Source organism: Epinephelus lanceolatus, chromosome 3, assembly GCF_041903045.1.
Source record: "Epinephelus lanceolatus isolate andai-2023 chromosome 3, ASM4190304v1, whole genome shotgun sequence".
Taxonomy (NCBI): Eukaryota; Metazoa; Chordata; class Actinopteri; order Perciformes; family Serranidae; genus Epinephelus; species Epinephelus lanceolatus.
In genome coordinates, this window is record NC_135736.1 from 19,336,741 (window position 1) to 19,351,900 (window position 15,160).

Below are 15,160 nucleotides of genomic sequence, written 5' to 3' on the forward strand. Positions count from 1 at the left end.
CCCAGCATCAAGAATCACCAGTGAAGTCTGGTGAACCTGTCCAACTATTATAGGAAATCCAAATGTGTATCTGTGATAAAGCAGGTGTGATGGTGAGTCAAAGCAGCTGCATTTACAGGAGACAGAAACAGAAACGAGCTGTTGTGTAAGGCCTGAAATTAAGTTTCTGATGCACATGGTTTCAATGCATTTTTGAGGGAACACCAGTTTAAGGGAATTACCTGGGCAGTTGGTGTTGCTCTTGTCAGAGAACTCATGATATTATTGTGGTAAACAGGACAGGAAATTGAAACACTGCATCAAGAGCACTTGCAGAGCATTTGCAGCTAAGGATGTGTTTTTTGTTTTTAATGACTTGTTAAAGGAGCTGTATACAATTTTCAGAGTATACCTATGATTCAGACCCTGATTCAGAGGTTGCCTGCACCCAGTTTTCAACATGGAGGTGGCTGACCCGGCTAACTCCATACACAGTGCTATTAACAGCAACAGTGCTGATGGGGCCAGCGGTGCTAACCTGGTGGGCACCAGAGGGTGGGCCCTACACTCTGCCATGACGCTTTGGGTCAGAACGGCGTTATCAGGAGTGACCCCCGTATGAGTGCAGTGCAGAGCAGCAGGGGTGAGCAAACCAGTTGGATAAACACACAGGGACTCACATGCACCAACATACACTCACAGCTGAATTGACTACGACAACAAAGAACAGAGAAACTCAGACTTCATTCTTTAGCCAGGGGCCTGTATCACGAAGCGAGATCAACCTTTCCTGGGTTACCCAGACCTATCCTGGGTTGACTAACCCTAACAATGGCAATCAGGATAATCGGTATCACGACGCTGGATATCAACTCGGTAACTCAACCCAGGGTTGCTTTATCAAGAGCCGTGAACACGCATGCAGCGGACAAATCACAATCATGAGAGAAGCGCAGCGTCACTGAGCGTCCTCACAGAGCGTCCTCACTGAGCGTCCTCACAGAGCGCCGTATGTGAGGAAAAAAAGTATTTCTCGTGAGGATCAGAGATTAATTCTACTAAAATATGAGGAGAAGAAAAGCAACATTACAGAAAAGGCCAACACCGTGGCAGCTGCAGGAGGAGGAAACATGTGTGGCAATGCATAACGGGATGAATAATGTTTTTTTAGTTTAGATTATTTGCACATAATGTTAAAAACAGACAGTATAAAATTTACAAGATTAAAAAAAGAAAAGTGCCGGAGAGGTTAGAAGCCACTAAAAGCTTATCAAAGAAATTCCCCTGTCAAAACATCAATGAAATCACATGATATAGAAGAAAAAAAAACGGGTCAGGAAAGAAGAAATAGAGGAGGAGAGAGGGAAAAATCAAGATAAAACAAGGTAGCAAATAAAATTATGTGTAGGTTAAATTACTCATCACTGGTTCAAGTAGCTACAGTACCTGTACCTGTACATCTGACACTGATCACACCCGTGAATCCCATGAAATCAATGCTGCGCAGATGAATTGCGTGTATTACAATTATCGTCTAACATCATTGCGTCTGATAAATTGGTCTTCTTTGTCATAACGTTATATATAGGCCTACTACAATAAGCTGATGCCACAATTAAATCATATCAACACCAAATTGATAGTCTGAATACAATCATCCTGATATTGAGCTGTGTTAGAAATTAACAGCTGTGCAAAAATATACCTAGTCTCCCTCTTTAAAAAACAAAAAGGAAAATCCCTCAAACACCATGAAGTGTAGACACGATAGGCTACTTTCCACATTTCCAGCAGCAAAGCTGTCAATTAGGCCCATTATCTTTAACAGGGATCATTTCCTCCAACAAAACAAAATGTTGGCACTAATTAATGGTGCTATTGAGTGTCCGCAAATGATCAGTTTCTTTCTTATGAAGGGGTGGGATGAAATTTCGACTTCTTTCCACTCCTTTTTGAACAATCTTTTCATTGTCTGTTGTTGTTGCTTTCTTTTCTTTTTTAATGTTCAAAATAAACTTTCAAATCAAAATCAATCAAATGAATTAAACTTCCCGTCATGACTGGGCTGCATTTCTGTCAGCGGAGTCATTTTTTTCCGAACAGCTGATTGGCCAGTGGGTGGTGCTTTTTATAGGATCAGATTCAACCCTGAACTTACCCTGCTCCAGAGCACAACAGCCGTTCAGAGTAAGTTACCATGGTGATCTACCCCGATAAGAACTGAACCGGCTTCGTGAGACTGAAAACCCAGGGTTAACCCTGAAGTTACCTCGCTAAGACAAAATCCTGCTTCGTGATACAGGCCCCAGGACACATAGCAAATACCAGTTTGCTGCTGTATTGTTCTACAAAGATGCCATCTATCACATTCTTTTAAACACTGCATTACCAGTCAGGGATTGTGTTTCTGATTACTTTGTGGATGTTATTCAAATACTCAATCTCCTTTTGGCTCTGTGTTTGGTCTCCACTGACTCCTGAGGGAAATATCTGGCTATCTAGCTGCTGAATGCTCCACCATGTTCACCAGTTGGTAGAGTTTTTGGCTGAAAACAGCTCAACAATTCAGCAACTTCACCGGCCATAACACCAAAACAATGAGCTGAAAGATGCTGAAATGCTCCGTGGAGCTGGGAGAACTGGAGTCAGGTGATAATTCTCTGTGTGGTCATCACCACAAGCAACTCCTTTCACATGACAAGAAGTCATTTCACCCACTGTTGATATAAAAATGTTGATTAAAGCGGCTTAGAAGACATGATTTGATCAGCTACTACTAAATTATTGTTGGATTAAAGCATTTCTAAATGACCTGCAGCTGTAATTATACCCAGTGTGCATCAGCACTGGAGGTCTGACTGAATGTACTTTTTAAATATTTTTGTTTTGTGTGATGGTGTCTGACTGTAAACTTTTCTCATTCACAAAAATGCAAGTCATCTGTATTAATGTAATATGTTTTAATTATAATCTATCATTAAATATTACATACAAATTATACAGTGCATTGTCACGACAATACATTTCATGTCAGTTCAGTACAGCAGGAAGTTACTTCATTGTTTACTTGGGTCCACCTCATGAGCCTGGAAATGAACAGAAATCAACATTGCCGAGACAAACAGGAGCTTGTGGGGAATCAGCACCCCCCCCTCCGCCTGCTCGCAGACGGGATCTTTTTGTCTTCTTCGCTAATGATTTAACTCATCAGTGAAAGAAGGAAAAGTTAGGCAAGCCAGTCATACTTATCAAACAGTTTGTGTCTTTTAACAAAAGTGCCTCTGCTTTCCAACATCACACCAGATGACTTGCAGATCCTAATCTAAACAGTTAGGAGGAGCATTGAGTAACTGTGAAGCCAATTCGCATAGCTTGTGTTTACTGTGTAAAGACATACACACCACTGAGAGCCCAGTTCCTAAATCTTCAAAACTTAACCACAATGAACACTTCTCTTATATGTTAAAAAATAAAAAATGCTGATCTTCACCAGTGGCACCGCTGCTTTCACCAGCCCAGGGCTTTTAACTGCGTGGGAGGGAATATGCAGGTGAATATTAAAGGCAGAGACTCGTGAAAAAAAAACAAACATGGAATGCAACACCTCCCATCCAAAAACAAAGCACGAGAGGCTTTTGACTGGCGTGCATGTGTGTGGGCAAACATTACGTGCACCCAGGGGTCCAAAAGAAAAGTCTGACACCTCTCTGTAAATCTTTCTCTCTCGCAGGAAGGTACAGAATCTTCAACTCAGCGTTAATTCTTCATTGACATTCAAGCAAAGCACAGAGGCAAACAGGAAAGATATGCTGTGAAACTCTTCCTCTTTTGGCCTCATCTGTCCATCAACTCACTCACTCTGTAACCAAAATATCCATAAGGAGAGGAGAGGAGGGGAGGGACATGATTATTTCCATTTCTGGGACAAAAACCTTCACTCTCAGATTCTGTCCTGTCTTCCATCCGCATATCAACACTCCTCGCTCCTTTCATTGCTCCCGCTTCCTGCTGTTGCTCCTCTTCCTCTGCATTGCATCATTCCTACCACCAGGTGAAGAAGGGTCTTCTGCTCTGGAAACTCTGTGTGTAGGACTCACTGTTGGCTCTCTGAGGTGCTCTGGCTGTTTCAACGATTACTGGGGGCATCTGGACCAACTGCAGGGGTGTTTTACCATCCTTCAGGGCTTGGCATAGGTTCAGGATCTTGGGATAAAAATATTTAAGTGAATTTATGCCTTGAAGCAAACCGATTGGTCCAAGGAGGAACAGTTAACTGCACGTTAAACTGCTGAAAAACGTGTTTTGAGAGGAGAGGAGAGAAGAAAACTCACCTGCCCCCTCATTACGGCTACTTGTTTGTGAAACTGTCCTCTGTCGAAACCAGGGTCTTTCTGTGAGACACAATACGCGTATGTTTAATGTTAACAGCCACAGAACTGAGTCATTCTCCACCTTGCATTTTCCAGTATTTCAATTTGTGCATCTGTTCCCACATTCTCACACTCGCTTACATAGTTACTTCATTCTGCACAAAATTGTTGCAGAGTACTCAATCTGAGTCCCTCCATACCTTGAATAATTCATACAAGTCCTCTTCCAGGTCTTTGATGAAATTTGGGTCGGAGAGTTTGGGCAGGACCAGCTCTCTGATTTCCTGGGAGAAAGGAATTTTGGCCTGGGTGAGCCACGCCCAGTAGAACGGGTCTGGTGATTGGAAAAGAAAACCGTGTCTTAATAATTATGTTCATGACTTGTAAAGCACTAGACAGTTAAAGATACACACTGGATCTATCTTAGTATTTTTTGGGGAAACTATCTTTAAAAAAACTCTGAATGCAATCGAAATGGGATTTAGAACTGCATCCTGCTGGGTGAGCAGTGATTGGTGAAAAGCAATGTCAATGTAGGTGCTTACAAGCTCTCCAGGAGTCAGGGTGTTTGAGGGGGAAGGCGAGGCCGTTGTCTATAGCTGCTAGCTTGATGATGGGATCCTTTACTACCACCCAGTCTGTGTCCTACAGAGATACAGTTAGAGGTATAAAATAAGCACATACTCAGCCATCAAGGTCTGCATTTTAGAGGATGACCGTCAAGACTGTGTCTGTGCGTTCTCACCCTATTCCCAACAGGGTCCATGGGACAGTCATACTTGAGCAACCAGTTGTCATTTCCCCTGTCTAGAATACAGAAAAGAGACACAAAGTCAAGCAAATGAAATAACCAGATAACAGTTGCCATGGATGAATTTAAGACTTTGATTAACCGTATAACTAACATAATCAAGTAAAGGAGCTCTATGCGATATTCGGAGCATATCTATAATTTAGGGGTTGTCTACACATGGCTCTCAACATGGAGGTAGCTGAGCCAGCAGCTAGCAGCTCACAGTGCTAACTCCATAAACAGCGCTAAACATCTGCAACAGTGCTGACAAAGCTAACAGCGTTAACCGGAGAAGAACTGGAGGACTGCAATGCTACCGTCCTGTTATCAGCAGTAACCGCTGTATGAGCACAGTGCATAACGCAGCGACGAGACGGCCAGTGGGTTACAAACACAGGGACTCATATGCACTCAAGATAGGTGCACAACCTAACGCATTGACCGACTGACGCTGACTGGAAGTCATTCATTCCAGTGGAGGTGAAAATAGTAACGGACTAGCGCGCAGCACGGCAGCGGTTCCGTTGACCATCGGACCGTGGAGGCGTTGAATTTTTCCTACTTGGGCGTTGACAACATGGGAGAAACGGAGCGTTACGGTGCCGGAAATAAGAAATAAATTGCAATCGCAGTTGTAAACAAACAATATCTCATTTATTTATACAAAAGAAAAATAAGCATAAGCTTTTTTCCCACTATTAAAAGTGATTGTTGACCATAGTTTGATTTCTATGCAGTTGATAATTAATCTATATTTTCGAATTTTGCGCTCATTTCCATAGCCCATTTCACGCCTATATATCAGCTCTTTCAGTAATACACTACTCAACTCGTCTAAGTTCAGTTGGTACAGTGACAGTCAACATGAGAGATCTTTGCAGGAAGATATTGCTAGCTCTTCTGCTCGATGACTTCGCTAACAGCTCTCGCCGACAGCACGCTAGCTAGCTGCCCGCATCTGGCCAGGTCCGTCAACGACTGAACCTCGCGGCGTTGTTCTGGGGGTGGGGAATGCGTTGGGGAAACGCTCCGTTAAAACAGGAAAAATAGGTTGTGCACTCTGCGTCACATACATGTACAGCCGGACCTCCTACCACGACAACAGACAGAGAAGCTCTGATTTTAACACACAGAGGTAGTGTGACTTCATTCTGTGCTCAGGACGCCATTTCTCTCCTATATCTTTACATAGCAAATCGTTGTTTGCCGCTATATCAATACTCTGAATGTCACATAGACCTCCTTTAACTTTGCTGAGCGCGTTGCCTATACTGATGAACCAGCCCTGACAGTGCTGCGCAGGGTGATTGCATGCCTGTGTTCCTGATGATGTAATCGAGGACTACAAGCCGCTCAAACTGCAGCTGGAGCTGGCGGTTGGTGTTTTCAGGCAGCGGCTCTGCTTCAAACCTCCGCAGCCAGAAATCTGCATCCTTGTAGCCATCAACGAAGAGCTGGAAGGAGCCAACCTGGTGGAACAGAAGCAGCACATGTATTCTCTGGGTGTTTAAATACCTTTTTACACTGTAATGCCATCATCAATAATGTGCTGAAGTGAGTTAAAGGAAAAATCCCCCCTAAAACCCTTCACACGAATGATTTGGTCTTTTTGTTGCTTAGCTGTGTATAATTTGATAGACAACCCCACATCACTGGATGAATTTGATCAATAATACACACAAATCAATCACTAAAAGCAACCACCTGTGTTATACAACAACTTATCAGATTACCTTGGGTGGCAGTCCAATCCTGTGGAAACGCTGACCCACTTTAGGCACCTTCTCCAGGGCTAACTTCTTTCCTCGAGACTTCACCCTGTCTATGGCACTGTAGTTGAATGTTTCACTGGCCAAGTACACCACCTACAGAGCAAAATTGTGATGTAATGTGGAACTGCACAATGGTTTATTGCTTGTAAAGCGGAGGCAGCACTGTGTGTGTGTCTATACCTTGGTCCTGGGAACGATGTTGAGCTCCAGTTTCTGATCGACGAGGCTGGCCCCTGCCTCTGAGAGGTAACCCTGGTTCAGGACCAAGCAGTCGCGTCCAAAACAGCAGGGACAACACAGTTTCTGGAGCCACTTAGTCCACTTGGGGTTCAGCTGGCCATAAGGCTCTTCATTCTTAGGTTTGAACACGCCGATAATTTTCTGTGGAGGGAGAAAGAGTGAGGAAAATTAGCTTAACTTAGAGAAGAAGGGATGGTTTGGCTGTGTCTGAGACAATTAAATATCTTAATTCAAGCAGAATATTCTCCTTTGCAAACTTGAAAATACACAAAGTGCACAGAGGGACAGTGAACAAACGAATTACACCGATTTAAATGACACTTTTATACAATGAAGACTTGTCACTGTTGACTGACTGTTAAGTGACATGAAAGATTTTGGGTGTGGTGTCACTTTAAATTTGTATATAGAAATCACAAGTTGCATTATGCTAGCATGACACACACACACATTTACACACATACACTGATTACAACATGAAACTTGGTCATCGAAAAGAATTATATCCTCACAGAGAGCTAGCACATGACTACTAAGCACACTGGTGACTAACTAAAGAAACTGGAGAGGTGGGGGGGGCAAGAGAAGCGGGTCATTGGATAAAAAGCTCACACACGCACAGCCTAGAATACTTTTTTCTGTTTTGTAAGCCTTCTGTGAGTAGAGAAGGTGGCACCTAAAAGGAGTGGACTATCTTGTCTTGAACAAACTAAAAACACAAGTGAAATTTTCGAGGATTCAGCCACAAAGGCTAAAGACACAGTTCCTTTTTTTTTTTTTTAAACACACTGTAGATAGGGACATGGTGGGAGGACGGCGCCTGTGAGTTGCTCAAGACTTTTACTGGTCGGCTCCAGCAGGGCCGATCAAAGTTTACTGTCATTAATCTGGCATGATTAGAGTCAGGAGACATTGCTGAGGGTGACAAATGGACAGAAATGCACTAGAATTGTCTGCGTGTTGATTCCCTGATTTGTCTTGGATGTGTTGCACTTTGTAAAAACGCTTGCAGGAATAAAGTGATTACAAGTGCTGCAACAAATCAGACATGTGTGCTCAGCATTTTCTGTTTGATTAGATACTTAAGACGCTGTTCTTTGCCCAGACTTGCTACACAGCTAAAGGCAATGACAAACTGGAGAGATACCTGAATTAATGGGTGACGAGCATCTTATCTATGGCTGTGTTGTTGACATCATAGTGACAGCTGGTCAACGATGGGCCTTTACTCACAGTCTACCTGCCCAAGCAGAATGATCTCAACATCTGCCAGCACAGCCGCAGTCACACTGATGATACAGTCATTTTAGGGAGAGCTAAGCAACTGGATCATCAAGTTAAAATGTACTAAAATGTGACTGTGAATGCTTATTGTGTTTTCAAACAATACATATCTTAATGTCTATGGTGTGAGGCAGCAAATCTTACAAGTTGTCTTCATCGCACTCACTTAAAGTGTTCTGTTAAACAATGAAAACAGTAACAAGATGGCAGGTCATCATCATGACCAGTAAATTTATCAGGAAGCCACAGAGCCTGCTCTTTGGGACGGTGGAGAGGAGAGCCCCACCAGGAAAGCCTACATCCTCTAAACTCTGGAAGGTGCAACAACAATTTTTATAATAGGTCATTTATCGAACCAGCAATTGTTTTGCTTAACTCTTTAATACTTAATCTATTTTTCTCTTTTGTTAAATTGTTTTTATTAATACTTTGTGTATCTGTATTTTAGAATTTGGATTATACACACCCTCTGTGATGCTGTTGTATGTTAAGTGCCAGATAAAACAAAGACAAATTGACATCTTGGTAGAAAATAAAGTTGTGTTCTGCTCTTTCCTGACCTAAGAAGTGGTTGTTTACTAGTTTAAACTGCAGGTTGACATTGTGTTGTCATGCCTTACAGCCTATTTGCCAAGTCATCACCGGCTAGTTGTAAGAGGCCTTTCTTCGGAGCGACCAACACTTTTACCAAGACAGTGTTGCAGTCACTGCACTACACATAACCTACTTCAGATACCACAGATCAGTCCTGAGACTAGATGTACCGTTATGACAGCAGCTGTAGGTAATCAGTAGATTCATGTGAGCAGCGTCTCTTCTTACCCCCTGTGAGTCTTTGACAAAATAGCTTCCACTGGATCCTTGGTAGATCCTCTCCGGGTAGATCCCCTCCTCTATGGCTCGCTCGGCCTTTCGGATGATCTCTCTAAACTCTGGATCCTCCGGGAACTCGTTCCTGTGCGGCTCCCGCGGCGAGCTCCCACGATCCCGGTCCAGGAGCGGCTGTCTCTCCCGGTTGCGTCCCGGACTGCCTGCCGGGATGCGCACCACCGAGCCCGGGGTGCTTCCAAACGCGCCCCGGGGGCTGGTGGGCTCTGTGGGACAGTAGCTGAAATCACCGGAATCCCGGAGCGGAGAGACGAGCGGACTCGTCTCGTCCATGGTTTTGGAGGTGGGCGAGGAGTTATAACTTTAACTCCCGGGGAAAGAGAAGAAAGAGAAACGAGAACGAAATAGAGGAGAGAAAGAAAGTGGGACGGTTGTTTTGTTGGCTAGTACTGACGCTGGCTAACAAGGAAACACAGAAAAAATTAAAGTCAGGTGACTGTCAGCTTCCGGAAAGAGGCGGGACTTGATGGGTGTTTTGATTTTTAACCAATCAGCGTTCGAATACTCCTGCCAACAATCTCAGCTCTGGCGCTGATTGGACACAATTATTCCTCCCACGGAAGACACGTGAGAGCACAGTTAACCCAATCAATTAACTCCATATAAATGAAGCATTCAGTGAAAATTTCAGCGCCATGGTGGGACTGAGGAATAATCCTTTAACTAGCAGTTGTCAGACTGTTAAATCTTAACAAACTCAGTTAGCTTAATGTGATATAAAAAGATAAATTAATCTCCAAATGTGTTTACACCCCTAATTGAAATGTTTCTAAATCAATTAATCAATAAATGCTAACATTAACACATGACAAAGTGATTTTATTTGTCAATGCCATCAAGACTCAGAGGACCAGGGTGCAGTAATAATAGTGTATGTGACTTGTGTTGTTTTTGTTGTCTGTTTTTATAGACTGTTCTTTTAACTTGACTGTTTACACAGTCATAAACTAATTAATTTTATTCTATTTCATTTTATTTTATTTTACTTTGAATTATTCTTATTTTATTTTCATTATATTGTTTCACTTTTATTCCTAGGTCCAAGTTCAGTTTAATCATATCTTCAAGATCAGCCTGCCAGTGAGCAAGGGACACTGTTTTTAAAAATTCACATTAATTTGGCAAACTTTAATCCTTCATCGAAAGGTCAAATATCACAAATTGTAATATCTTAAGTTCTCTGAATTTAGTTTCATACTTATGCAGCATGTCAGCAGGGCACATTCTGGTTTGAATCAGGGACTGTTGAAGGTGGTGCAAACCACAGTTTCTAAAATCCAATGAGTCATACAGTCCCTGTCTGTCATAGCTGGGGAAGTCCATGTCACAAGTCCAAGATGTCCTCATAAGTCGTCTTGAGCAAACTGCAAATTAAAAGCCAGGTCTTTCAGGTCTCTGGCCTTTTTAAAATAAATGACACCACATTTAAATATGTTCTTTCCAAACCTGGTTAGGCTTAACAATAAACTGATTGTCAGTATTTGTTATAATCCCTTGTCCTCCTTTATTGTAAGTCTGATCATGATCCAAGGTTAAAGTCTGCAGTTTAGTGTCTATGCAGCCACTTTAAATTTGCAGCATTATCTTGTGAGTGATTTGCATTTTAAGATGTGTATTCTAATACTTGTTTTTTTCACTTGTAGTCATTCATGAGCTGTGTGTGTGTGTGTGTGTGTGTGTGTGTGTGTGTAACAGAGTAGTTTTTTCCATATGATGCACTAACGCCGGCCTACATGATGCACAGCTGGGCGTGTGGACGTGCCGCTGTGCGCATCCTCCTGCCTCCCTCCTCCTCCGGCGCACACAGCTCGCCCTCTGATTGGTGGAAGCCAGCAGGAAGAGAGCTCGTGTCGTGAGCTCAGTCAAGTTCGGACAGATCTGCCAACTCCATACTCTTTAGTGTTACAACAGTCTGTTCCTCCAGGCATTAAAAATACTGCGCCCTCTTCTCTGCAGCCGTCTTTGGAGTTGCGGCGAAATCAGGACAAATCTGCGGACGTTGCTGCCTCTTTACAAGAAGAGTCACTTACCCCGCATTTCCCGGAAATACAGCGCAGAGGGCATCAGTGTGAGGATGGCTGCCTACAAGCTGGTCCTGATCCGCCATGGAGAGAGCTGCTGGAACCAGGAGAACCGCTTCTGCGGCTGGTTCGATGCAGACCTGAGTGAGACCGGGGAGCATGAGGCAAAGAGGGGCGGACAGGCCCTGAAAGGTACCAGATAATGTCACAGGGCCTAATCGGGCTTTCTCTCGGTCATTGGATTAAGCCGTTGCAAGCCAGTGCTTATGCAACTCTGCCGGATGGGGAAACAGGTAGCCAGGCCACTGCGACACTAGACGAGCCAGCAGCAGGGGACTGATTAAGTCATCGTGTTTATTAGGCTGGGTGGTTGTTTGTTGTCTTTAAAGTAAAACAAACCAGAGAGGCCACGTGTCTCTAGCAGAATAGGTGCTATATGCAAATGGTTTGATCAGGCATCTGTCAGTCTGGTACAGATCACACAGACTCTGCTGGACCGGTTTTCCCCTGAGCCCCTGATGGCCCCAGAAATGAGTCAAGACAGTGTGGCGGACCCTGGTGTTATATGCTCCTTATTTTCAGTCTCCTTACCCCAGCTATGTGCAGTGAAGAGAAATATAGACAATAATTCTGATGTATCTTTTTGATAAATTATATAAAATATGTCAGTGAATTTGTGAAGTAAGCGTAGAGGTCCAGTGTGTAAGATTTAGGGGCATCTCTTGGCTGGAGTTGTATGTAATATTTATAATTAGGTCTTTGTTTATTGTCACCTTAAAATAAGAATTGTGTTTTGGTAACCATCTACATCAGGCCCCCTGGAAGTGCACCGGGCTTTGAAGACAGTTTTCGTAATGGCTGAACAGTGGAGTTACATCTTCTGAGGCTGTCGGGTGATGCCAATGGGGCTCAAAAAGACTTTCTCCCATAGACTTACATTGTAAAAAGACATCTGTAAACCAGTGGATATTTTTTCTTTTCTTTTCTCTTTTTTTTTGCATCACAGCCCCCACAATGGCAAATTTCCCCATCACGATTTGATCCATTCAGTCTGACAACATTTCAAAAGTCCAGAAGCGCTGCAGGATTAAATAATTTTATCCCCATTTAAGTTAGCGGAGCGCTAAACCAGGAGTAGCCCCCTTGGCTGGTGAGAGTCTCCAGTGTCCTTACTTTATGGGCCCAATGATGCAGAAGCAGTGCCAATAATCCAAGTAATTTTATATGCGGCTGTTGAGCAACTTTCATAAGTATTAACAGGGTCCCACCTTCAGTGCTGTGTCTAGTTTTCTTTATACATCCATGATTGACATGTGGAGTGGGTCCTTTTCCACCGAGTCCACAATGTTGTTCTACAGTAGTCCAGAACGGACAAACCAAACACTGACTCTGGATAGGGCCATTCACGTTTTTGGGGTTTTGAGTGAGCCACCGTAGTTCTCCTACATGCTTAGCACATTGGAGAAGTTTCGGTTCTGCTACCTCACCTCTAGATGCCGCTACATCCACACACTGGTCCTTTAACAGCAGAGAAACTTTGGGGACATCCCAACACCATCTGAGCAAAGATGCATTTGTTTTCAGTACTAGTAATAATACCTCTGTTTGCTTAGTGAAAAGTTGTCATTCATTGTGCGAGATTTCGCAGGGGGCTAGGTGGAGGAGAGACGGGAAGGCCAGAACAATTTTGTTTGAGATATTTTTTTCCTGTTGGATTTCTGTGACCCAAAAATCCTCTGCAGGCACATCCTGCAGAGCTCACAGTCTGCCAGTGTCCCATGGCACAGCACTGCCCCTGACTAAGCAAAAGCAAACATATATATATTTATTTATTTAAAAGGATCCCCATTTGCTGATGCCAGTGGCAGCAGCTAGTCCTCCTGGGGTCCGAAGTGCAGTGCATCATATTCATTGCACACATGCTGCACACAGGCATGTGTGTGGTGTGCATCTGATTAATTACAGTAGAAGCTGTATACAATGTCACGTCTGTGCTGCGCTCCTTTTGTCCTTCAATCATGCTATATTAAGTGGTTGTAACACAACTTAAGGTGCATAGGTGGTGAAAAGAGCACAGCACGGGCGTGATAAATGTTAGGAGAGAGGCAATAAATAGTGCAGATACTTGCCATTGGGTTAAGTGTAATGTAGATGGAATAATATTTTCCTCCCTGTAACAAATAAAAAATATACTCCCTTAGACTTATGTATGAATGAAATTAATGAAACCTCTCTCTTTGTCTCAAATGCCAATGAATATTAACATTAACCATCTTCTTCATGTCTTGTCTGTGATTCACCTCAGACGCTGGCTATGAATTCGACATTTGCTACACCTCTGTCCTCAAGAGGGCTATCCGCACCCTGTGGTTTGTTCTGGACAGCATCGACCAGATGTGGCTGCCTGTTCACCGGACCTGGCGCCTTAATGAGCGCCACTACGGTGGCCTGACTGGGCTGAACAAGGCTGAAACAGCAGCGAAACACGGAGAGGCCCAGGTCAAGATCTGGAGGCGCTCCTTTGACATTCCTCCCCCTCCCATGGATGAGGGGCATGACTTCTATCAGACCATAAGCAAGGTGACACCACAGGAAGACATTGTTTCTTTCTCTTTTACAAATCATCTTTATTACATCAGTGTGCGGCCACATGGCTGAAACACAGATTATAACTTTAACTCCCTATTTTGCTGTAGGACCGGCGTTATGGTGACCTGACAGAGGACCAGCTTCCCAGCTGTGAGAGTCTTAAGGACACCATCGCCAGGGCTCTGCCCTTCTGGAACGAAGAGATCGTACCTCAGATCAAAGAGGGAAAGAGGGTGCTGATTGCTGCCCATGGCAACAGTCTCCGGGGCATCGTCAAGCATCTTGAGGGTAAGAGACAGAGCAGAGACTTTTGAGGCACTGCCCTGTGCCAAAGTGTTTATCCGGTTAAATTCAGAAAAGTTTGCATTTATTGATAACCTTAATATTAGTCATGCTGAAACGAGGAGTTCCCTATATAATTAAAACAATCATAGAGGGTTATTCTACAAAGTCACTGATTACAGATGTTTCCACTTTTGCTCACCTGATTAATCACTTGAAATGAAACTGTCCTGTCTTAGCATGAGCAGATGTATGAAAGTGTCTGTCACTGTTTCCCCCAGGTATGTCAGAAGAGGCCATCATGGAGCTGAACCTGCCCACAGGTATCCCCATTGTGTACGAGCTGGACAAGAACCTGAAGCCCGTAGGACCCATGCAGTTCCTGGGAGACGAGGAGACCGTCAAGAAGGCCATGGAAGCTGTAGCTGCTCAGGGCAAAGTCAAGAAATAGACTCCCCCACCCTGGATGAGCTAGAGTACACATCAATCATGTGCTGTTCAGCTATCAAGTTACTACAAGCTCATTTACTGTTACTGTCGTCACAGATTTCACACATACACACACACACACGATGTGCACTTTATTTTGATAATCACACAATTGATTTTACTGGTCTTTATTTTGCGACAAAAAACAAACCTACACATCATTATGACACAAAGGATATCAGCTGTAATACGGATTAAGCACTGACCAAAATGCAAGTTTCGGGACCAGCAAATAGGACCTAAAATAGACTAACCCTGCATAACCATCCAAAGTATTCCTTTGAATTTCCAATCTATGTAGGTGAAGCTAAGAGGGAGCAGTTTAACCTATAGAGAAACACTGGCTGTTGTTAAAGGGCAAGCTGATAGCCTGTGCACTGCTGTTATTTTTTTGCTGTGGCATTGTGAGAAAAATAATAAATGTTGTGAGCTATTGTGTGATGAAATATTTAA

At 43.4% G+C, this 15,160-nt stretch overlaps 2 protein-coding genes across 2 annotated transcripts; one reads left to right on the forward strand and one right to left on the reverse strand.

Annotated features, from left to right (window-relative positions):
• Window positions 1-2,920: 2,920 nt before the first annotated feature.
• Window positions 2,921-9,728, reverse strand: pi4k2a (phosphatidylinositol 4-kinase type 2 alpha). Its single transcript, XM_033624245.2, has 9 exons — window positions 9,261-9,728; window positions 7,095-7,295; window positions 6,876-7,007; window positions 6,458-6,611; window positions 5,095-5,156; window positions 4,895-4,994; window positions 4,550-4,683; window positions 4,311-4,370; window positions 2,921-4,182 (listed from the first exon to the last, which is right to left on the reverse strand). Exons 1-9 carry the CDS (start codon window positions 9,597-9,599, stop codon window positions 4,021-4,023), a joined length of 1,344 nt encoding a protein of 447 aa, XP_033480136.1. The 5' UTR covers window positions 9,600-9,728; the 3' UTR covers window positions 2,921-4,020.
• Window positions 9,729-11,125: 1,397 nt separating this feature from the next.
• pgam1b (phosphoglycerate mutase 1b) lies at window positions 11,126-15,160 on the forward strand. Its single transcript, XM_033624246.2, has 4 exons — window positions 11,126-11,539; window positions 13,653-13,927; window positions 14,044-14,224; window positions 14,500-15,160. The coding sequence occupies exons 1-4, from the start codon at window positions 11,401-11,403 to the stop codon at window positions 14,667-14,669; spliced, it is 765 nt and encodes a 254-aa protein (XP_033480137.1). The 5' UTR covers window positions 11,126-11,400; the 3' UTR covers window positions 14,670-15,160.